This window comes from Platichthys flesus, chromosome 24, assembly GCF_949316205.1.
Source record: "Platichthys flesus chromosome 24, fPlaFle2.1, whole genome shotgun sequence".
NCBI lineage: Eukaryota > Metazoa > Chordata > Actinopteri > Pleuronectiformes > Pleuronectidae > Platichthys > Platichthys flesus.
Genome location: NC_084968.1, coordinates 13,633,095 through 13,654,946, shown reverse-complemented (window position 1 = coordinate 13,654,946; position 21,852 = coordinate 13,633,095). Strand labels below are relative to the sequence as shown.

Genomic DNA, 21,852 nt, shown 5'->3' with positions numbered 1-21,852 from the left:
TGCTGAGAAGAACTATTTTCTTCACCCATGTTGTCAGCCTCTGTGGTTATGGATACAAACATTCTATACACACACATAGACACACACACACACAGACACACACACTCTCTGCAGCGTTAGGGAACACTCATCCTTTCATCTCAATCCATAGGGACCAACTGATCGGTTACACTCGTTGTTTGGAGGAAACCTTAAACCATACTGGTGAAGCTGTGTCTGCGGGTGTGTGTGTCTGTGTGTGGGCGTGAGTGTGTGTCTGTGTGTGTGTGTGTGCGGGTGTTTTGTGGTTGTGTAGAACGACAGACCCACATGACAAGATTTTTGCTCTTCTGAGGTACATTAGCTGTATCTCAGATTTCCTCCCTCTAACATAGGAGCTATAATTGCTGCTCTATTGTGGTGCATAGACCAAACACACACACACACACACACACACACACACACGTTCTTTACATACATGTGCACCTTTTCCCTCCTTTATGTCTGCACATCGCTCCGAGGCTCAGAATCACACAGGTGAAACCAGATCATCTTTCGGGGGGGTATAGAGACGGGGATGTTCCTCCCACTCCTCCCACTCCTCCCACTCCTCCCACTCCTCTCATCGTTCCCTCAACTTTTCCAGCACATTGTTTTCATAGCGCCGCTCTCACCCGTCCACCATTACACCCTCTGTTCATCCCATTCTCTATAACCCCACTGTTAAATCCCCCCCCCCCCCCCCCCCCCCCGGTGCACTGTTAATCATCCTGTTAAATCTACTCCTCCATTATCTACCATGCCTTCCATCTATCCCTCCTTTCACCTCCTGTACCCCCCCCCCTCCCCTCCCCCCCAGGCGAGGGGTGTTCAGTGCACTTCAAAAGGTGTAATTATAAGAACACTTATCGGGAGGGGTGGGCACTGTGACTTCATGTGTGTGAGTCTTTGCGTGTCTGCCCTGTGTGCGTCTCTGCTCCCCGGACACTGGTTTCCATTTATCAGATTCATCACATCTTTGTATTGTGTGTTTTTTAAGAAAAGAGTGTGTTTGTGTTTGGAAAGAGATCGTTTTAGTTTGAAAGTGGCTTTTTGAAAACGTATCGATGTTGTCGTGTAATAGAACATTTCTCCTTAATGGACTTTTGACTCTTTAATGTATAAACACCTCTTGTCATTGAGTGAATTCCATGTTTCCTGCAGTTTGTGTCCTCGGCTCCGTCCTGACTCACCAGCTCTTTTGGACATTAACGGATCCTCTAGTATCACAATCTGAAAAGTGTTTTATAAATATTATCTTTGAGCTCATGTGTCTGTTTGGCTCCGATGAGGCTTCTCTGCTTCTCTGAACCACATTATTAATCTGATCTCTTCTGTAAACTGTTTCTCCAAACGCATCGTCCGTCTGCTCTATCGGAGCTGGTTGGAGGAAGTGATTCATCAGGGTTTGAATTCCCTCGTCAAAACAAAAGATGCAGGAATCGTCTAAATCCAGACAAGTCAATGCAAACATAAAGAATAAGAGGGAGAACAGCTGCTGTGTTCCTGCTTGTCCTCCTGGTTGTCCTCCTGGTTGTCCTCCTGGTTGTCCTCCTGGTTGTCCTCCTGGTTGACCTCCTGGGTGTCTTCCTGGTTGTCCTCCTGCTTGTCCTCCTGTTGTCCTCCTGCTTGTCCTCCTGCTTGTCCTCCTGGTTGTCCTCCTGGTTGTCCTCCTGCTTGTCCTCCTGGTTGTCCTCCTGCTTGTCCTCCTGCTTGTCCTCCTGCTTGTCCTCCTGGTTGTCCTCCTGGTTGTCCTCCTGGTTGTCCTCCTGGTTGTCCTCCTGGTTGACCTCCTGGGTGTCTTCCTGGTTGTCCTCCTGCTTGTCCTCCTGGTTGTCCTCCTGCTTGTCCTCCTGGTTGTCCTCCTGGTTGTCCTCCTGCTTGTCCTCCTGGTTGTCCTCCTGCTTGTCCTCCTGCTTGTCCTCCTGGTTGTCCTCCTGCTTGTCCTCACTGCTTGTCCTCCTGGTTGTCCTCCTGCTTGTCCTCCTGGTTGTCCTCCTGGTTGTCCTCCTGGTTGTCCTCCTGGTTGTCCTCCTGGTTGACCTCCTGGGTGTCTTCCTGGTTGTCCTCCTGGGTGTCCTCCTGGTTGTCCTCCTGCTTGTCCTCCTGGTTGTCCTCCTGGTTGTCCTCCTGGTTGTCCTCCTGGTTGTCCTCCTGGGTGTCTTCCTGGTTGTCCTCCTGCTTGTCCTCCTGGTTGACCTCCTGGGTGTCTTCCTGGTTGTCCTCCTGCTTGTCCTCCTCCACGTGTCCTCTCTTCGTGTCTGGGCGCTCGATGACTGATCTACACCTGACCACGTGTTTCCACCGCTCCGTGGATCCCTCGCCCTCGCCCTTCACGTGTCTTCTTGTTGTCTTCAGCTTTTTGCTGCGTTCAGCATCTCGGAGCTCTGTTTTGTTCGGGGGGGGGTTGTCGTCAGGTGACATCATGAAGCTGCGTGGAGCCGTGTGTTCCAGGGTGTTGGTGCCAGTCTTGCCGATGGGCAGCCGGCCACTTCTGGGTGTGTCTGTGCTGAAAGGTGGAGGATGTAAATTTAGATGTTGGTGATGATTAATCACATCCACTAGGCCTGATGGGACAGAAACGAGAGGCGGGGGTGGGGGGGGTGGGGGTCCCCAGTTCTTAAGTTATTGTTTCTCATCCAAGCTCCTGAAGTGATTTTTAAAACAAAGCTCTTCTGAGCAGCTCCTGAGCAGCTGACCCTGGGTGAACTTTAAAACTCAAGCTCTGCTCTATACTTGGTTGCCCTGGGTCTATTTTTGCTAACGGGGGGGGGGGGGGGGGGGTTATAGCTCCACTGGGCAGCAGGGACGAGGTGGGAGAGAAACCAGAGCCAGAACGGAAGCTCATGTTCTGACGACGTCGGGCAGAGTCTCGGCCCAGAGGCCCGGTTACCGCTCGGCGGCGTGTGGGAGCTAAACTGGGAACGCTAATGGAAGCAGGGAGGAGATCATGTGACCTCGGAGATCCCCTGTGAGGTCACTGTGATGCTGCTGCTGGTCGTCAGGGCAGCGGTGTCCAAACAGGAGCTGAAGTCTTCTGATTGGCTGCTGCCGGCTGCCACAGTGGATATAAGACGGAATGATTGTAACAGGAAGTCAAGAAAAGAAAAAACCTAAACCTCCGATATGATGGAGGATCCAAATGTTTGGTTTTCTTTTGATATTACCAGACAGAGAGTTGAGATATAAACCAAGTGTCAGGAGTGAGAACATGTCGACCAGCTCCCGTGTGCGTGCCCACGCTCGCCATGCTTCATTCTCTTCTTTAAGAAACATGATAAAAGAGCTAAATTACCCCTCGAGTGTCTAATTATGTCCATGATGGAACAAAAGAGAGAGAGGGAGAGGGAGAGAGAGGGAGAGAGAGGGAGAAAGAACCAACAAGGCTCGGCAGGTTGAGATTTAATCCGGCAACGTTAGCAACGTTTCTGTTCCATCATGAATCTGTAGCCAGAGGAAATTCATCGAGGGTGTGTGTTTGTCTGTATGTGTGTGTGTGTGTGTGTGTGTGTGTGTGTGTGTGTGTGTGTGTGACAAACAAGTACAGATTCATACCATCATTATCATTATCATTATTATTATTATTTTAAGTACAGGAAAGTAACTTAGAACATTTGCTCATGGACAAATTGTGAGTATTTACATGTTGCGTCATCCTTGTACTTTCCAGATGTGCCTGTTTGTACAGTTCACGATATTCTGACGTTGTTTAAAAAAACGCTCGCACGCTCCGGCTCCGGAAAGTGAAGCTAAAGCGCAAAGTGCCTGAATGACCAGCAGGGGGCGACTCCACTGGTTCCATTGTGGTGAATGAGAAAAATACATGATTTCTCACGTCAGTACACATTTAACGTTTATGTCTCAATCTCTAGTTTTGAGTATTTATATCTTTTCTTTCTGTGTATTGAGTCTTTAAGGTGATCGTCAGACAGAGTTGGGGAATTTCTTTCATCCTAACTTTTAGTTTTCGAGGTGATTTACTCGGATGTCAGTCGAACCGATCAGCTGGCTGCTTGGCACACAGTCAGTAGTGGTCTGTTGGTATACGATTCTGTCTGTCGTCTGCAGGCGAGAGCTCGGAGCCTTAATTTAGCTTCATGATGCAGCATGTTTGTATTTAAAGACTTTGACACCAACACATTTCACAATGTTAACACAGCATCAACAGGATCAGAGATTGGCTAATGCACACGTGGTAATCGTCTCATATATCATAATTTATATGATCTGCTAACATGAAATCACAAAATGATTCTGGAAAAGAAAAGACATCGATGATATCTTGAGTTCTTAAGATGTAAACGAGAACTTTATTGTTCTGTTTTTCCATAAGATGCAGTTTCATAATTAGTCAATCACAGTTGTTCCTTAACGATTTTATAATCCTAATATGACACATCTTACATCATGTACCGAATATCCTGTTTGGTTTGTTTTAGCTTCACAAATATCCGCTATCTGGTTGAGTTGTGTCTGACCTGAGTGCAGCTGGGTGACCCCGTCTCAGGGAACACACACACACAGTGTACAACTACACACAACTTACACACACATGCGGCGTTGTGTGAATTTATTTATCTTGAACTTTTATGCACAGACATGCACACGAAGATCCTCGTCTGTGGCTTGTCTGTACTCCTTTGCTAGTGTGCTTATATACAGTTGATTCTGCACACACGCACACACAAACAGACACACACTGGCACTTACACACACTCAAACACACAGCGTGCAATAAACAGAAGTAAACGAGGAACGCTGGAGGCCCAAACACAGCTGGTTAGTGTCCTGTGGTGGATGTCAAGGTCACAGATGGACGGGAGAGGGGAGAGGAAGAGGAAGGATATGATGAAGGGGAGTAAGACGACTGGAAGGGTTGAGGAGCTTGGAGGATGAAGGGAAGACAAATAGAGGGAGAGATGATGAGGGGACAGATAGATCTCTTTATTCACATGTCACACTCAGAACCTTCTCCTGGTTTCCTCCTCGGGTCGGTTCAGGCGAAGGGGAAGCGTGAGGCGAGTCCTCGGGGTCGAGCAGCGACTCGTACAGGTCACGGTTTGTTTGTCAGAAACTGACGTTGGCTCCTCCCCTTAGCGTCTTCACTGACAGTTTGATTGACAGCTGTTGGAGTAAACTCTTCTCCCCTCATTGGTCGTGACCGTGTGATGACACGCTGATTAAACACATTCCTAAGTAAAGAAAAACCTGAAGGGGTCGATTCAAGGTTTTGAGGCGTTGGTTCTTTTTAACACTGCACAGCATCAGTTCCCAGAATTCACTTGTTGATTCAACGGAAGGATCTGGATCCTGATTGGCTGCTTCACCTCCTGTTTTCCCTTATTTCACCTTTTCTCCGATAAATCCAAAACCAATGATGATGCAAGAGTATTTTCAACCTTAGCTCTGCTGTATGAGTGAAATGGAGCAAGTTAATCCTCTTGTTGTTTCCATATGATGGTGTAAGTCTTTTTATTGTTTGGTGGGACCAGGCGTTGACAGGAAGGTAAATGGCAAAGAGACAAGAGGAGAGAGGGCTCCTCTCATCATCCATGTCGGCTTCTGTCACGTACATTCGCCTTATTCTAGGAAACCCTCGACTCAACCTTCATATCAGACCCTATAGGAATGAAACGGGCAAGTCCCGACAGCGGCCGCTAGCCACGAGCTCCAGGTCTCCTCTGAGCCGGGGGTTTGAGCCGACGGCTTTTAACATGAAAGTGTGTGGACAGTAAAGAATTGAGCAAACAGAGGAGATTGACTGGGGAACATTATCTCAGGCTGAAGGACGCATAGCTAGATAATGCCGGGATGACAGAATGGCCTAAAGAATAATGCAGCGTGCAGACAGTCGGCAGCGTGCCTGTTGGATCACGTTATATCTGTGCATGTATGCAAATGATGAGGGGGCCATGCCCAGAACACTTAGCAGTGTGAGGAGCCCCCGCAGTGCTTTACATTCCTTCAACCTCTGCAGATACTGTAACGCCCCAGTCAGCACAGGTGGAAGACTTTCATCTGTCTGAAGAAATCAATTTTGAACCTCAGCTGAAGTGACTCTTTGACAAACATGCTCCTGGTTTCACTTGATATTGAGTTGGAGGCAGAAATCTCAGAGAGACCAAAGATAAATAGAAACGATTTTTCCCAAACTGTGGCTGCGGGAAGCAATTGTTCTTCAATTCCCAGTCCTTCCTCCCAGTTTCAGGGGAAATCCCAACAGGTGAATTAATTTCAAACTTCATGCAGCAGCAGATATTTTTTTACGAGAAAGCCGGTCGCTGCTCTCGTCTGCGAGCACCTGACAAAGACAACGGAATCGGTTACAGCCGCAAAAGCTGCGGACAAAGAAACATGAAAAGTGAAAGACACACACAACAAAGAGAAAGTGAGCTTGGCCCAGAGCAGAGAGAGAGAGAGAGAGAGGGAGGGAGGGAAGGAGGGAGAGAAGGAGGGGAAAGGTCAGTGGTGCTGGTCCTGCTTTCTTCGCTCTGATCTCCTGCACTCGTCTAATCACAGTGACAGAAGGAGGGCAGTGCACAGGGAGAAAGTGAAGTGTGACGTTTGAGCTGCTGCAGGAAGCAAAGACGAGATGGAAGAGGGAGGGAAACAGGAGGAGAGAAAAGGAGGAGAGGAAAGGAGGAGAGAAACAGGAAAAGGATGCTTGTAAGTCGAAGCTTTGGCGAGGAGGGTCAGGGAGAAGAAGGTAAAGATAGAAAACGAGGCAGTAATGGTTCCTCAAATTAATCCCAGAATAATTGTTGCGCTCTCTTTGCTCCCCTCTGACACCTGGTGGCCACAGGTGATATGGTTTTGTGTCGCCTGTCCGTCACATCCTTGTGAACACGTTACCTCCCGAGAGCCTCGAGGAAATTAACTCAAATTTGGCTCAAATGTTCTGTTGGACTAACGCATGAACTGTGTGGATTTGAGGGGGTCAGAGGTCAAAAGTCAAGGTCGCATTTGTGTTCTTGTGAACGTTTTAGCTGGACTCACAGATTAGCTAATTAAAGTTTGGTCATTGAAGGTCAAAGCTCAGGTTTTGGATCGGTTACAGGTCAAAGGTCAGAGCGACCTCATGCGAGTGTGGATAGAACATGTATTGAACTGCCCCCCCCCCCGATTGGTGGAGACACACAACCACAGGGCGGTGATTCTTCTTCTGATGTTTCATCCTCTTGTTGTTCCCACATGGAAACTTCGCCTGTAGGGACGAACCAATCGGGGCAGAGCTGTCTTAAATTGTCCTTCCCGATGGAATCCATTGTTCTGAGGTGTAACCCGGCCTCCACCTGAGCAGGGCGGAGACGTGCCACTGATCCCCCCCCCCCCCCCTTGATTCACGCCGTCCACACCCGGAGTTAAAAGTGAACGAGGACACAGGGGAAACAGATACTAAGCCGGCAGCACTCGAGGGAGAACTCGGAGGACGTGTGATGTGGTGTCAAATCCAGAGGAGGACGACAATGAGGACACGATAGAGACGCGTTAGCGGTTGATAGAAACACGTGGAGGACAGAGGACGCTAATAAGTGTGTGCGCAAACACAACTTGGACGACGCCTCTGTCGCCCCCTGATGGCTGGCTACAGTGTAGGTCACAAACCCCGCCTCCTCCATGTTAGCAGATGGGAAAAGGACCAAATTTAAAAAGTCATCTTATACGTTAAACACACTTTTCTTATCCTTTTTTAGAAACTGATGAGAGATCTGAAAAGCAGATTCTATTAAATACGAATTAAAACCACAGCCTGAATCCCTAGAGCCTGGGGGTCGTGGGTCAGGGTGGTCTTCTCGTTGACCTTCTCCAGATGATCGTTTCTCAGGATTCCCTCCAGTCGTTCCCAGGCTCTGATTAAATGAGACCCAGACGACATCATCTGATGGTTTCCACCAGGGACCCTGGAGGGGGCTTGACCTCCATTGTCGTGGATATAGAACATTCGAGGTCACTGTTGCACCCCCCCACTCGTCACCCCTGCACACTCCTGTCCTCTTGAGCTCCATCGAACCCCAGTCATCCCCTCCCCCCCCTCCTCCTCCATGTCTCTCCTCCCCAGCATCACCCTTTCATCCACTAATCACGTTGAAATGCCAGCCATGACCTTTCCAGTTCACCCCCAGAGGTGACCCCAGTATCACAGACTGGTATCACAGACGTTTACTATTACGTTCATGCAGAAGTCGAGCTTATTAATTATCTGCATACGTGTCGTGTACGTGTGATATTTTCATCACGGCCTCTATCCGCCGCTTGAACACGTCTAAACACACGCATGTGGAGGACGTAAACACGTAGGTTCCCTCTCAGCATGTGGTCCATCAGCTTTAACGTGTGAATAGACGCCATGTGGTGCGCTGAAGTTTTAAGAGCCGGGTCTGTGAGGGCGGCCGCCACTCACACGTCGGCTTATCACAGCTCTGAGAAGCGCTGCGTGATGTTTTGGTGGATATCTGAGGAATGTCGACCATGAACCAAAGGTTAATCTGAGGTTCACATGGAGTTTATACGAGACACATTGTGTGTGTGTGTGTGTTTATTGTGTGTTTATCGTATGTGGAGCAGCTGGGGGAAAGGCGTCGGGAGACAACTTATTGAAAAAATCTATTTTGTTATTGAATTTAATTTGATTGACAGGCCCGTTTTACAGCCTCGTGAAAAGACGACACGATAACAACTGATCCTGGTAAACATCTGTCTTCTCATTTTGTAATGCATCCTAATCATGTTGTCACATATTGAAGGTGAAATGCTTTTGTGTTCCAAACCAGAGTGGACGTCTCTCTCTCTCTCTCTCTCTCTATCTCTTTCACTCTCTCTCTCTCTCTCTCTCTCCTGACATTGCTTCCCACAGTAGCTTTAAAAATAAAGTTACCAGGAATGCTAATCTGGCTCCTGCTGGTTCTAACTGACTCCATTCTTTGGGTTAATCACCCGGCTCTGGTTGTGGTTTACGGCCGACGTGAAGTTTCTGGGTCTAATCAATGAGCAGATTAGAGCTGGGGGGGGGGGGACGGTCGTCTGGGCCTGGTAACACCAGACAGACACGCAGGGGGAAAACACAAAGTTCTCACAACACAAAAGGAAACACAAATACCTGCTACGTGTTCGGACACATTAAACCAGCTGGTTGGAATAAAGTCACGCACTTTATCCATCAACAGTCGGAATCAGCTCTGACTTGATCAGATCCTTTTTTTAAATCCGGTTTAAATCCTCTGTCCACTTTCAAACTTATATAAACGTGTCGACTTTGTGCTGATTCAGCTTTTATGTTTCTTCCCGTCCACATGTCTCCTGGTGTTGTTGGGTCTTTAGCTGATTCTAAGACTTGTACAAGGGCGTGCTGCACCCAGAGCTCGCCCTGCTGCAGGAGTTCGATGTTAAAGTTCTCAACAACTAGAGAAATATGCATGAACAGGACAACAAACGCCCGAAACACTTAATTGAAGATGTGCCATCGCTGGAGCAGCTGCTGTAATATCCTTCTCCTTTTGTTTTTCCAGCAGGACAAAAAGACAGACGAGCCGTGTGCGGGACGGGACTGCAGCAAAGGATGCCAGTGCTTCCCAGAGAAAGGCAGCCGGGTGAGTCACGTCTCATCTCTACGATGCTTCTAGAGCTTTTCCCTTCAAATCCACTTAATCGCTTTTCTTTGAGTCCCGGAAATCACAGCTTGTTAATATTTGGACGTGAACGCTGTGTCTTCTTCACGTGACAGTGCACCATCACAGGGCAGCTAACTTTAAATAAACACATCAGATTATAAAGGAGATTATATATATATATTCAAGTCTTTGTATAGTTGGGGCCAGCGCTACCTGCACATGAGATAGCGGGTTTCCTCCTTCTACAGCAGGTGTGGGTTCGATTCCCGCATATTTTGTGTCCCCGTTAAAAAATACAACAGAATAAATATGTAATATCAACATGACATTCATACTACTTCTATTTAAAACAACGTACTTTTAGAGTCATTTTAATTTGTTGCATAACTTTAATTTAAAGAGATAGGAAGTAAATTCTGGTGTTTGAGACAGAGGCTGAAAAGAGGACCTGCAGCAGTAGGATACATAAGATCATTTAAACATCTTCAAGTGATGACACCATTTCAACTCAAAGATTTATTGTTTTAAACACTCTGATCATCCTCTGAGGTTCAAGCAGGTTCCTCCTGTGATGCGGCGACAGAACAATCCCACAGAACAGCCTTGAGATTGTTAAACACTTGTTTCACTTTGAGGTTATTTGATTTTATGGAATCGAGCTCTTCACACCTCCGCTTCATTTAAACAGAAAAGAGCTGGCAGCTCCACATCGAGCTCTTATCTCTCTCCATCACATAGCTGCTCACATCAACAAATATTATCTGACACGCATCAAAGTGCGCTCCGTGACGGTTTGTGTAACACACGCTTCGACCCGTGTGTGTGTGTGTACGATGTTGTAATCTCTCCAGATGTGAATATTCTATGAGCAGCTCATGTAAACACCATAAACAACATAATGTCCTTTTCAGAATAAGGTGAATAATTGGATGATAATATTTGTTGATGATGAGCCTCAGATCCACTCTGTGCTGTGTATACAGACATTTGAACGTGTGCTCCACCTGTCAGCTGTTTGCTCTTGTGACTGTAAACCTGCTGCCTTCTAGTAAACTCCTGTACATTCACGAGCGCCTGTAAACGTCTCAGCGTCCTCAGGTCACAGAGGTGAAGCTTGTAAATATTAATATTGAGAAGAAGGAGTTCATGTTCTGTCAGCTCAGAGCTAAGTGGAAAGTTTTAGTTTTTCCCAGTGGGTTTGAAGCTGGGTTTGGAGCTCGGACAAATATTTTTCCGAATCAAAAAGTTCAAACTAAGGCAGCAGGAGTTTAAATCCCACGATTAAACTCAGCAGTCACTGATCTGTTATTGTGGAGTCAGTGGTACACATAGATAACAGTCCCCTAAAAATATTATACCAAGATTTATTCATTGTCTTTTGGGAAATCAGTGAAAATATAAAAAAAATCATAAGATATTCGATGAGAAAATGATAAAAAATAATTCCTCCTGCGTCGTCCTTCCACCGACAATCAAACAAACAGCGGTGAACACATCTGTGTGTTGTGTGTGTTGTGTGTGTGTGTGTGTTGTGTGTTCTCCTCAGACTACGACTCTAAGCTCGGTCTCTCTCAGCCTTTATCCAAACAACAATTACTGTCTGACACAGACGCCCACTCTTACAGCCCGACTGCTGAACACCACTTTAGGTAAATAACACGGTGACGAGCGATCGGCGGCTCAATGATATACCTGCGGTGGAGCCGCCGTCCCCCCGGCGTGTGGACGGCACCGGCTGCAGCTGTGTTTCCTCCTGTAGCAGCAGTTGTTGTCCTTTTGGTCGTCAGGTGCTTATTTGTCTCTTTTCAGTTTTACTTTTGTCACGTGAGTTCTCGATCATAGCTGTTAGCGGCTCAGGAGGTGGAAAGTTGTTCAGCTCCGGCCGGAGTCGATCCCCGGGGGTTTCACCTCGTGACCTGACGCCCTGCAACAAGGAGACATTTAATATTAACTTTAAATGAGACACGCTGGCACTTTATAAATACAAGATTAACTCAAATATCAACCCTGGATAAGCACCTTGTTTAATGACTCATCAATTATCTGCAATGTCAGCTCTATTCATGCCTAAAGCAAACTTTGTTTATGTTTAAATCTAAAGTGTTGAGATGGTAAGAGTCTAAAAAGAAGGTTCCAGTTCATATTTGCATATTAGATACATGTATAAAACAAGCCTTTGGATCAGGTTCATGCCTCTGCCAGTGAGGGAGTGTGTTGACGTGCAGCCGTCAGCCTGAGAGACGAGATGTTTAATAAAAAACAATAATAACGGACGTAAATTCAGGTTGATGTCAGGAACAGAGCTGGAGGCGCAGGTCCCTGCACGGAGCGCTGGCACCGGTTACTGAGCACACACAAGGGCCCTGATGAGCTGAGGCAGAAGCAGCTGATGCAGGAGGCCGGCGTGTCAGCGGTGGCACGTTTGAATCCCGTGATGCTCTGTTGATCCCTGAGGGAAACTCCTCTGTGTCGGTGCTGCTGCTTGTCAGAGGTGCCGCGGCCGCCGGCCACGAAACACAAACAATAGGATGAACAAATCCAAGACGACTCCGAGGCAACTTCTCTAATTCGATTAAAAAGATAAATTTAATATTGACGTGGGCATGGATCTCATCTAAAGAGCAACAGAGTTACATGCATGATGATGAAGTAAATGCATGAAAACAAAGAGGATCCTTATTTGAAATTCACTGAAATAAAAAGATTTATCAAAGAGAAGACGACTAATAAATCTTAGATAATAGAACAAAGATCACAGGCAGCGGGGATCGATCTTATTTATTCAGTAAATAGAGAAGAAGAGAGATATTGCTTCATCAGATGCCGATCTCAAACGTGCAGAGTCAGCTCCCTCTGTCATTTTGTAAAATGTTTATTGAATAAATAGTGTCTTAAAATAACGCCCAGACCAGAGGATGCGTTGGTGCAAAAGGTCGAGATGCACCAAGCTCCCTTGAATCTAATTAAGGTCACAGGGTCACATTAAAGTTGGGAAACGATCCTGAGCTTATTTATGGTGATAGGAGGTGTGTGCCTGCATGGAGCTTTCATATCAGGCACCGGAGGAGAGAGGGCTGGCGTGTTCCGACAGAACAACTCCAACCTGAAGACGTTTCCTCCTCCGGCCAAGAACTGTGGCATGAAAACAAACATCCAGCAGCAGCGAGCGGAACGAGTGCTCCGGTGCTTCAAGAGGGATATAGAGGCTTTTAGTAACTGTATCAGATAAACCTAGAAGCTTCTGTAATCCCTGTATAGCTCTTAAATCCACTGGTGATGCCTGAAGGAGAGCCCCCCCCCCCCACACTGCCTGCTGCTTTCATTGGGTTTTTCGTTACTATCGCCCGACGGGCTTTGGTTTCACTTAAAGTCCTGAGAGTCTTTGCTTTGGACTTTCCTGGCTTCTGTGTCGGTGTCACACTGGATCCATTTGGTCCAATAACAATCCGCTCTCATCGGGTGAGCCCCAGAGGTCAGAGGTCAGTGTCAGAGGAGGGTGTGTGTGTTTGAATGTGTGTGTTTGTTAGAGCAGAGGTTAACACCCGAGGCTTTCAAGTCGCAGCGCAGTCGGGAAGTAGGAGCTTAATTGGATTTTTGTGCAGCTTCCTTGTGAGTCAATCAGAAACAGACACTTCCTGATTTCCAACGTTCTGCCCGAGGCCTCGACTCCGCCTCCTGCTGCAGCTCCTTGTCCAATCAGAGTGCTTCTGCACCCAAGGAGCTGACGATGTTCTGGTTTGACTTCTGAATCCCTGAAGGGGGCTGATCCTGAAACAAAATTAGATACAGATGTAAAGGCTATTATATAGATTTGACAAATTAAAACTGTAATTCAGGTTTGATATTTTACAGTTTAACCATGAGCACAAACACACACTGTCTCACACACACACACACACACCCAGAGGACAGAGGAGATGAAGTGATAGTCGGTGTGTCTCAGTGGGAAGATAAGAAAACGAGGGATGAAACAGAGTCGTGACAATCTTCTCTAAGAAAATGCGATGAGCTGCTGAATGAGGGGAAAAGTGAAGATTAAACTTAGTTCAATGTAAAAAAAAAAAATGGAGGCTTTTAAAACAGCAGCTTAGATTGCACATGCAGATAAGACAAGCCCCGCCCAGCTCTTTGATTTCTATCTCCCCCTCTTCTCTCTCTCCATGCGTTCTCTAATGTGTTGTGTTTGTGATTATTAAGCTCATCTGGGTTTCGCTGAGTGAGCGCCTGTGTGTGTGTGTGTGTGTGTGTGTGTCTGTGTGTGTGTCTGTGTGTGAGTGTGTGTGAGAGAAGATGAAGCCCAAACACAGCCCACCACCATTTTTAGACTGGCAGCCTCAAAAGGATGGAGAGACTGATAAAATGCCTCTCGGGGGCCCAGGAGAGAGAGTGTGTAGAAATGCTTGAATGACAGGACATCGCTGATAAGACTGTACTACACACACATACACACACAGACACACACAGACACACACACTAGTGCTTCTCTCTTTTCAAAGACACTCATTGACACAATGCATTCCCTCCCTCAGGAACACCTTCTGAAGTCGGAACAGGAACTCGGAAACTCCTTAAAACATCTTGTGCACAAGTTGTTCAGTTAAATCCAATCAGATTTAAATAGAAGCTTTAAATGTGAACTCGCCTCTAACATGTTTAAGATAATTGATCCTGTCACACCTGATTCTTTATCAAGATACACACACAGACACACACACAGACACACACACACACACACACCTGACACTCAGAGCTGGCTCATCCCCACGGCCGACACAAAGTCTAGGAAAGGTTAAAGGTCACGACCAACACAAAGGCCACAGTAGACAAGAAGGTCAGGGGCACCAGGATCACAGACTCTGTGAGTGTGTGTGTCTGTGTGTGTCTGTGTGTGTATTTGTGTTGAATGGTCTTCAGGGTCCTTTCAGACCCTCTCATTATTCTTTATGAGCCTTCTGTCTGTCTATTATTTCTCGTCACTCGTTTCTTTCACCTTTTTGAAATCATCAAAACTTGAATTCTTATTATACATCTTAATTATTTATATATATATATTTGCATAAAGGAAGAAACATGTTTACGATGGAGGTAATGAAATAATTTCAAGATTCAAACCAGAAAAAAACATATGAGAGTAGAAGAGATTCAAATTATATGTATATATAAATATCTTTATGATTACACTGTGTATATGAATATGTTGAAGACCTGTTGCTGCATCATCTGCTGTGAGTATCCAGTGCACTCCACTGCCCTCACATGGCTGCTTCAGGAACTGCTGTGGTTTCACAAGTATGTGTGTTTCTCATGTGTTTCAATTACAGGGCGTCCATCTTTATTTAAAGTCGATATGCTAAAATGTTCACGACAGCGTCAAACTTCTGCAGAATTAAATCCTCAAAAGTTTTTCATTATTCATCTATATTCACAAACTTAATGGAAAGAATGAAGCAAATGAAAGTTTGGTTAGTTTCTCTGAGCAGGACTCAGACACCTCCTGGGTGATCTGGTGTCTGAGTCTTTCACACACACACAACCACACACACACACACATCGTTATGCACACGCACACACACATATTTATATCATGGGCAAACACCTGCAGGAATGTGCAAAACTGCTTATTACTGATTTTTATAGGCTCTTGTGATTTGATGTGATAATGACGGCACTGTTATTTATGACATTTCCACTTTACACACTCAAACACACACTCAAACACACACTCAAACACACACTCAAACACACACAAACACACACACAAACACACACACCCAAACCATCATTTATTGCATTTTTTCTTTCCAGCAGCCGCGGCCCTGCCCTGCTCCGCCTCTCTCTGATCCTAAACCCGGTGAAACACAGTTTAAACATGTAGATGCTCTTCACCTCCAGACACCAGGAAAACACTTTGGGATGAGCAGCCGTCGTGATGTGTTGTGTTGTGTGTGCGGCACGTCCTAAATCTTAAAGTCAGATTTATTCATTAGCTGCAGCTCCATGTTTTCTAGCTGCGTGCAGGAAGCTCTCCACCTCTGAACTCTTCTTCTTTAACTGATGCCCAGACTCCGCCCTCCGGCTTTCCTCCCCAAAACAACCTGTATCGCGGTGGAGAAGAATGTCTGAATCTCAGGATCTCAAGTGCACCAGGGTGGAACCGATAAGTTACAGCATCGCCAGCCGACAAAGACGAACGTCAAACATCTTTTAATCCCCGGACGTCATGAAACAACCTGTAATTGAGTTTTGTAAATGATTTCCGAGGCCGTCTCCGAACGCTCCTTCACCTCAGCAGCCACATCTGTGTGTCGCCTTCCAAAGCTCTTGAAGGTTTAAAGCAGCCAAACGTGCCAATTACACGTGTTCCCTGCAGCCGGAGACCATGTCGTCACCTCGGGCTAATTTCTAAAGTGCACACTTTACAGAAACACACGGTTTTAGCCCCAATTACACCAGTTAACTGGAGCTGCTGGGAAAGAGGAGGGAGAATGTGTTGTGTGCTGTTTCACGGCTCTGTGAGAAAAACGTTTAGTTTTAAAGGCAGGAAAAAGAAGCAAAGGGATACAAGACAAAGACGTATTGAAAAACAACCAGGGGGTCGTGATGGACTTTAATCTCCAGCTCGTCCGACAGCTGAGAAAACACCACTCGCTTGATGACATCATCACCGTGGGACAGCGAGGGCCCCCCTGACCACTAATGTGTTTTTTATTGGAGGGGAAAGCACCTGGATAAAAAGAGAGGGAACAGGTTGTTTGTTGTAATGGCGGCCATTAAAACCAGATGAGTCCGAGGTGCTGGGGACGGTGGGAATCCGTCCGGGGGGGAAGAACAAAACCTGGAGTCTGAGAGGAAGCTGCTGCAGCTGCTGGGAGACCGGACTGGGATGGACTGGTTTCAGATTGATTCCCATTTAATAGTCGTTTCTGCAGAGACGCTCTGGTGAGTGGGTTCCATCTCCTGTGAGAAGATCTAACTGACAGAGTCTCAGCTTCAACTGTCACAATCAGCTCCAGTTGAGGAGTGAAGCTGACCTGAGATCAGTTAAAAAGACTTCCACTTTCTCTAACAAGGCAGGAAAGGTGGTTGGCCTCGGTTGAGGTGAGTGATGAAAGAAGAAACAAGAGTCTGAGTTTGATTTCTGTTTCTCTCCAGTCCAAGTTAAAAAAACACTTGTCCCTACACTTCCTGATTGTATCTCAGAGTTCTGTCTCGATGATCAAGCTTCTTCAAGTCTCCTCGTATCATCGTGATCCTGAGCCTGAGATAAACGGTGATGTTTGGGTTTCTGGTCTGAGATTTCCCTCGTTCTCTTGTCTGAACGTGTGGAGACGCGACCTGGAGCTGCCAGCGCTTTCATTTTATCTGCAGCAGCAACAAAAGAGTTTCTGTAGCCGGTCGCTCGGCTGATTCACGTGCGTCTGCCGGTGGCCCCAGCTGCCGTTGGGTCATCGGAGCGGCCTGCTGGGTAAACCTGCACCCAGAGACCCAGCATTCACCGCTCCCATCACCGTCCCCCAGTGAGCATGCGGTGTGACAGCTCAAATCTTCCCCCTTAGCGCACCCAGCCCTCAGAACAATACGTCCCGACAAACTCCGAGAGCCCGAGGGCGTGCGCCGGCAACGCACACACACACACGGGTTCTCACGCGCATGGCAGCTAGAATCTGTCTGTCCAAGCACTGCATCAGGAAGTGAGGTCGGCCCGGTGGGAGCGGTAAGTCCAGAGAGCTTAGCCGCCCAGAATAGGCTCCATTGTGCCCTTTGTGCTGGGGGGGATTTGGGCCTACAAACTGACCAGTCTGCTGGAAGGTGATGGGGATGGAAGGTCTGGAGGAGGCGGGCGGAGACCCGGCTGGGATGGCACGAAAACACACCACGATGCCAACTGGCAGCGGTGCTGGTGGAGAGGCAGTGTCGGGACTCGACTGTTTAACTTGAACTTTGAACTTTTTGACTCAAGTCCATGTCCCGTCTGCTAACATGGAGGTCATGACCTATTCTGTAGCCAGCCACCAGGGGGCGAGCAAGATCCTTCGATTGTCCTTCTTTGTTCTTTGAGGCAAAGAGTGAAGATTGGATTGATGGATCTCTGAGCTCTTGTAAACAAAGAGATTAAAACTTAAAAAGTCACAAACAACCAGATTGATCAACAGAAAGAGAAACGTGGTCAAACAGCTGCTCTGTGCAGATGATGCAGAAGTTACATGAATACTTGTAATCAGTGTTTCATGTGTGCAAAGGGTTTTAATCTGAAAATGCTGATGACACAGAGGTCAGTGGGAGCTCGAGACCAGTGTGGAACACTAGGTCGCCTCCTAGTGGTCGTTTCCAGAACAGCCTTGTGATCCAACCCAGTCCAACGGAAACCACTAAATCGTCTGGATGTGATTTAATTGAGAGCTTCTTCTTCTTCTTCTTCTTCTTCTTCTTCTTCTTCTTCTTCTTCTTCTTCTTCTTCTTCTTCTTCTTCTTTTCTCCGTCTTTATTGGGTTTCCCTCTCTTTCATCCCTTCACTTTTATCTCCTCTCCCTCTGGGGTTTTTAATACCAGGCCATGTTAGGGAATAAACAGAGCTGCTTTCAAATCTCTGAAACTCACGTTCACTTCCTCCTGCGCTCGCTCGGAGGCGCTCTGGAAATCAAAGAGATTCTGGAGATTAGCTTTGAGGAGACGTTTCTAGTGTTTATGAGCTTTTTAAAAGTTGAGAGTTTAAGGAGCCCTTTCAGTCCCAGAGGATCTGACGACAGATAAACACAGAACTGAACTAATCAAGTTTTTATTAGAAGAGAAAAGAGAAACGCAGCCCCTGTGATGATTTAAAGATCCCCCTGCTGTGGAAACATACGAACAGAGTCAAACATTATTCATTTCCCGCTCCACATGAGACCAAACCATCGTTTCACCTCTAGCACCAGAGACGACCTTGGAAAGTGACCTCTGTGAAAAGAGAAGGTCTTTATTAGAGCCGGGCTGAAGGCAGGAAGGAGCTGGAGGAATCAGTCTGAGGGAGGAAGGTGCTGTCAGAGCCGTGATGGAGGACGACATGCAGGGAAGGCCAGGGCGTGAGAGAAAGTCCCCCCCCCCCCCCCCCCCTTCCAAGGTGAAACCAGGTGTGAGAGCGAGCTGTGAGCCAGACAGCTCTGGCATGAGGCTGCGCTCACCTGGCACAGGCCTGTCATTACCGCTACCTGCCGGGGGGGGGGGGGTCAGCCGGACCCCGCGTGGTCACAGCTCATCCAGCGTGTTTATCAGAAACCAATGATCTTTGTGTGAGTGACGTCGCTGCACACAGGAACTCCCTGGTGCTGTTTGATCACACGTTTCAATCCAAGCAGGTTTTTCTTTCTGCAGGATTCTGCAAAAACTTCCATTCCACTTTCATTGGTTTGAGGAAACGCTGCAGTTGGTGTCTCTCACCACCAGGGGGTGCTGCCCACTTGGATGTGTAATGAACTTGCTGTTGTTGTGTTGTCTGCAGATTGTGTGAGTTTCTGAGAAACAGTCTAATGAACCAAAAACACGCTGATCTGTGTGACACAGTTTTTTAAATTGTGACTTTTCTTTGACACCCCCCCCCCCCCCTCCTCACCCTGTTATACTGCCTCCTAAAAGATGAGCTAATGGCAGGTTGTCAGGTGTGTGCTTGTGTGTGCTTGTGTGTGTGTCTGGCCGTGTGTGTATGTGTGTGGTTCTTTGTCTTTATACTGCCATCACGTGGTGAAAGATGGACACTGCAGTTTGTCATTTGCAGCACAGAGGCAGGAAAAACTTTAAGATTGAATTAGTCAAACAAAAAGTTCATTTTAAACAATCTCAAAGTTGTATCTTTTAAAACATTATCATAAATGTTAAAAATAGATCTTAAAAGATTATTATTATTCAACCAATATTTATACTTCTTCTACTCTTTTACCTTTTGAGACATTTCATTAAAGCGCCCTCATCTGGACGTGGTTATAATGTGGTTATAAGTACATTTAAAGTCATTTTAAGTGCTATTAATATATTAAACAACTCGTTATATGACAAATTCAATCATTCCACTTCCTTCGGAGACGTCAGAGAAAGGAAAAGGTTTTCTGGAAATGTTTTTTGTGTTATTGCATCAACAATATTCTGCTTGTGTCTGTTCTCTGTGGTGTTCCAGGGTCGTCCCGGGCCTCTTGGCGAGGTGGGTCAGAGCGGACCAGAGGGGTCCCGCGGCAGCCTGGGGCCTCTAGGGCCCAAAGGAGAGAAGGGCCAAATCGGCCTGAAGGGCCCATCCGGCCCCAAAGGAGACAAAGTGGGTTCCTCGGATCTTAACTTGATCTAAAAATTCACATGTTGTGAAGTCGTGAGCAATGACAAAGTTGAACCTGGATGCTAATGATGTGTATTTGACCTGTGCAGGGACCGATGGGAGTTCCTGGGTTCAAGGGAACTGATGGAGTTCCCGTAAGGAAAATACAAACACACGAGTCATATTCACACAAACACAAAAATGTGGTGACAACATGAACCCTGCTGTCTGTTAAATAGATCAAGCTCTAATAATAATAATAATAACATTGATTAGTCCTGGTTCTGTAAGAGTGCGCCCTCCTCTCTCTCAGGGTCACCCCGGTCTGGAGGGCGGCAGAGGCCCACCTGGTCTGGACGGTTTGAACGGGACCAGAGGAGAACCTGGAGACTCCGGCTACGGGATAGGAGTCCCTGGATACCCTGGACCTGCTGTGAGGATAAACCTTTATCCTCTCCTCTGTGTTTATATACATATACGTTCTTATGTTTGTCTTCAGGCTGAACACGTGTAACTGTGTCCTCTCCTCCAACAGGGAGCCCCCGGGACAAAGGGCCAGAAAGGAGAACCTCGATACGTCTCCGCTGACGGCGGCGTGGTAAGAGCTCTCACTCCCTCGTGCAAATAATCGATGGCTCCACGACATTTATAATATTTAGGAAGAAGAAGATCTGACCTGTGTGAAAGGTCAAAGGTCACATTGACCCTCATAATACTGTGGATTCAGGAGCAGCTGCAGGTTTATAACCATGAGATCTTCTCTCCTCGTGCAGGGTTATCCAGGACCGCCAGGATTCGACGGCCGACCTGTAAGTCATGATGTGTAGATCACGTTTGTTAGAACGTTCAGTGGTGACGTCAGGTTTCTGTTTCCTGACCTGGTTCTGGTTTAACGTCCTCAGGGGATCCGAGGCCCTGATGGCCGGCCTGGTTCACCTGGTCCTCAAGGACCTGAGGGATACACGGTACGATCGGTTTCTCCTCCATGTTAATATCACACCTGGAAACTTCAAGTCCCTACAATTAATAAATTAATCATTTTAATATTTGGGTATATTATTTCTGATTTATCGATTTTGACTTCATCTCAAATTAACTAAGTCCGTCTGTCTTTAGGGTCCTCCCGGCCCCCCCGGCCCCCAAGGGATGATGGTGAGTAAAACAAACATATTCCAATATAAATATAATATAATATATTGTTAACAGGGTTGTGTGCTAGTGTCGCTTTGTGTTTAACGTCGTGTGGAACCTTGTTGTTTTCAGGGGAGTCGCAGTGACGGATATCAAGGAGAGAAGGGAGACAAGGTACGGACATCCTCCTCTTCATCTCTCCTTCCTCCCCCTCTTCATCTCTTCATCTCTCCTCCTCCTCCTGCTTCCTCTCTCTCCCTCTCCATCTCCCTCCTTCCCCGTCCTGATTGGCTAACGGTGTGTTGTGTGTGTATCTTGGACTTCAGGGCGGCATCGGTGTCCCCGGGCCCAGCGGCACCCCGGCATCACTGATAAGTGAAACAACTCTCACCATCTACAAAGGAGACAAGGTACGTCCATTGTTTTCTTCTTTATTTTTGAAGTACTTACAACTTACTACTTTAGCTTCACATGCGTTGTGTCTGTGTCTCCGTCACAGGGGGAACCCGGATTCAAGGGCATCCGAGGATTCGCTGGAAACCCTGGTGCACCTGTGAGAATAACACTAACAATTCAAACTGTCATCTCGGAACGAGCAATTAACGAAACTTGAAATCAGACAATTAAAAACATTTAAAACTCAGTATTGAATCTGTTCTGTGTCATTTGAACGCAGGGGCCGTTCAGCTATCGAGGTGAAGTTGGAGAGAAGGGAATTCCTGGATACCCCGGGGGGAGAGTAAGAGCCGACAGCCCTCCGATCGCTTCATTCTCACGAGTACAAGGAGAGAGAAAAGTGTGAAAACAAGATGTTGT

At 46.8% G+C, this 21,852-nt stretch overlaps 1 protein-coding gene across 4 annotated transcripts in view; it reads left to right on the top strand.

The window, feature by feature from the left end:
* The window catches only part of col4a6 (collagen, type IV, alpha 6), a 72,893-nt gene that overhangs the window by 34,156 nt on the left and 16,885 nt on the right, over window positions 1-21,852 (top strand). For 3 of the 4 annotated variants that reach the window (XM_062383805.1, XM_062383802.1, XM_062383803.1), the window contains 12 exons: window positions 9,525-9,605; window positions 19,774-19,908; window positions 20,016-20,060; window positions 20,219-20,338; window positions 20,441-20,503; window positions 20,679-20,714; window positions 20,808-20,870; window positions 21,022-21,057; window positions 21,169-21,210; window positions 21,363-21,446; window positions 21,536-21,589; window positions 21,713-21,775. In XM_062383805.1, coding sequence (XP_062239789.1) covers window positions 9,525-9,605; window positions 19,774-19,908; window positions 20,016-20,060; window positions 20,219-20,338; window positions 20,441-20,503; window positions 20,679-20,714; window positions 20,808-20,870; window positions 21,022-21,057; window positions 21,169-21,210; window positions 21,363-21,446; window positions 21,536-21,589; window positions 21,713-21,775 — 822 coding nt within the window. The remainder of the gene's footprint in view (window positions 1-9,524; window positions 9,606-19,773; window positions 19,909-20,015; window positions 20,061-20,218; window positions 20,339-20,440; window positions 20,504-20,678; window positions 20,715-20,807; window positions 20,871-21,021; window positions 21,058-21,168; window positions 21,211-21,362; window positions 21,447-21,535; window positions 21,590-21,712; window positions 21,776-21,852) is intronic. The other variant, XM_062383804.1, reaches the window with a different exon arrangement.